General features: G+C 62.8%; 1 protein-coding gene across 1 annotated transcript in view; it reads left to right on the top strand.

Moving 5' to 3' along the window:
• The window catches only part of AGRP (agouti related neuropeptide), a 1,381-nt gene extending 303 nt beyond the window's left edge, over positions 1-1,078 (top strand). Inside the window, exons 2-3 of the mRNA XM_009290846.1 lie at positions 41-247; positions 887-1,078. Of these exons, the coding sequence (XP_009289121.1) occupies positions 41-247; positions 887-1,078 (399 nt within the window). The remainder of the gene's footprint in view (positions 1-40; positions 248-886) is intronic.
• Positions 1,079-1,532: the final 454 nt, after the last annotated feature.

Here is a 1,532-nt window from a genome sequence, read left to right as displayed (position 1 = left end):
CCCTGGGAGGGCAGCCTCCTCCCGCCCGCTGCCCTGGCAGCCCGTGGGGAGTGGGGGGCTTTTTTTTGGGGGGGGGATACACGACCACGGGGAGCAGAATCAGAGCAGACCCCCCCAGCAGCCTCCTTGTTCAGCCTCTCTGTATCTCGCAGGAGCTCTCCCCAGGCTGGGGTTTGAGCAGATGGCCCTGGAGGTCCAAGAAGCCGACAGTGACCTCGCGCAGAGCGGCGGCGTGCTGGAACCGCAGGTAACGCTCCCTGAGCTTTCTTACAGACACCCGAAAGAGCGGGGGTTGGCCTCAGGCCACAGCAGCCTTCTCTGTGCCCCCGGGGCCAGGGGTGGTTTGGGGCCCAACATGGTGCTGCTTGGGATGGGAGTATCTGTTCGTCGCCTGCTGGGGAGCAGCCAGGGCTGGGACCAGCTGAGGCTGCCCAGAGCTGCAAGGGGCTCCAGCACTCAAAGGAGGGCGGTCCAAGCCCGCACGCCTGCAATCCATTTAATTAACCCCAAGCGCAGCCCAGGAAGCCTCTGCAGAGCAGGAGCTCACCGGGCAGTGCCGCGTCTTGCCTGGCTCGGACCCTGGGGTCTCTGTTCGGGCAGAAGGCACGGCACCCTGCACTAAAGTCGAGGCTGCGCTTCAAAATAAACATGTGCGTAAAGGCCTCGAGACATGGTGGACGAGGCAGTGATGCCCGCAGAGAGCCCACGGAGTTCAGCAGCGATTTCCAACAGGTTGAGCCCAGAGTTGAGCATGACAGAGCTCTCCGCTGCTGGCAGCGGCAGGTTTCAGCAGCCACTCTTGGCTCTCTCCCACGCAGTTCTTTATTGCTGGCCCGGTGGTCCAGCACCAACTCTTTCCCTCCTCTTCCTCCTCTCTCTCCGGCAGGCATCGTCCACGGAACTGCAAGCTGCGGGCCGCGAAGAGCGCTCCCCCCGCCGCTGCGTCCGCCTCCTGGAGTCCTGCCTTGGGCATCAGGTCCCCTGCTGCGACCCCTGCGCCACCTGCTACTGCCGCTTCTTCAACGCTTTTTGCTACTGCAGGAAAATCAGCACCAGTTTCCCCTGCGGCAAGAACTAGCGCCCGTGCCGCGGGGCTGCCCTCTCCTTGCCCACGCGCGCCGCCTCCTCCTCTGCAGCTCCAATAAACCAGCCGTTAGCAAAAGCCGTCGCCGAGTGGGAGTGGTTCAATGCGTCCGCTTGGGATCTCAGGGGAAAGGGGTAGCAGCAGGGTGCCGGCACCTGCACCCAGGTGGGCACCGTGTCCTCACAGCCAAGAGTCCAGGGCAGCTCCACGTAAAACAAAATTTCCCGGCTAGATGAGTGGTCTCTCAGCAGGAGGGGTGCCCCAGGAGGTGATATTTCGGCTGCGCTGGGAGCTTTACTTGTGTTCTTCTCCTGCCAGTATCGCTGACGGTGGCCCTGGGTGCTTTTCACCTAGGGACCCTGCGAGCTGTCAACCCCAAGGAATCAATGACCAAGGGGGTACCTGCAGCATGGACGCAGCATCACCTCCTCCACCACTAACCCGAACG

This window comes from Aptenodytes forsteri, unplaced genomic scaffold (assembly GCF_000699145.1).
Source record: "Aptenodytes forsteri isolate BGI_AS27 unplaced genomic scaffold, ASM69914v1 Scaffold14, whole genome shotgun sequence".
In the NCBI taxonomy this organism is placed as follows: domain Eukaryota; kingdom Metazoa; phylum Chordata; class Aves; order Sphenisciformes; family Spheniscidae; genus Aptenodytes; species Aptenodytes forsteri.
This window is presented reverse-complemented; position numbering and strand designations above follow the sequence as displayed.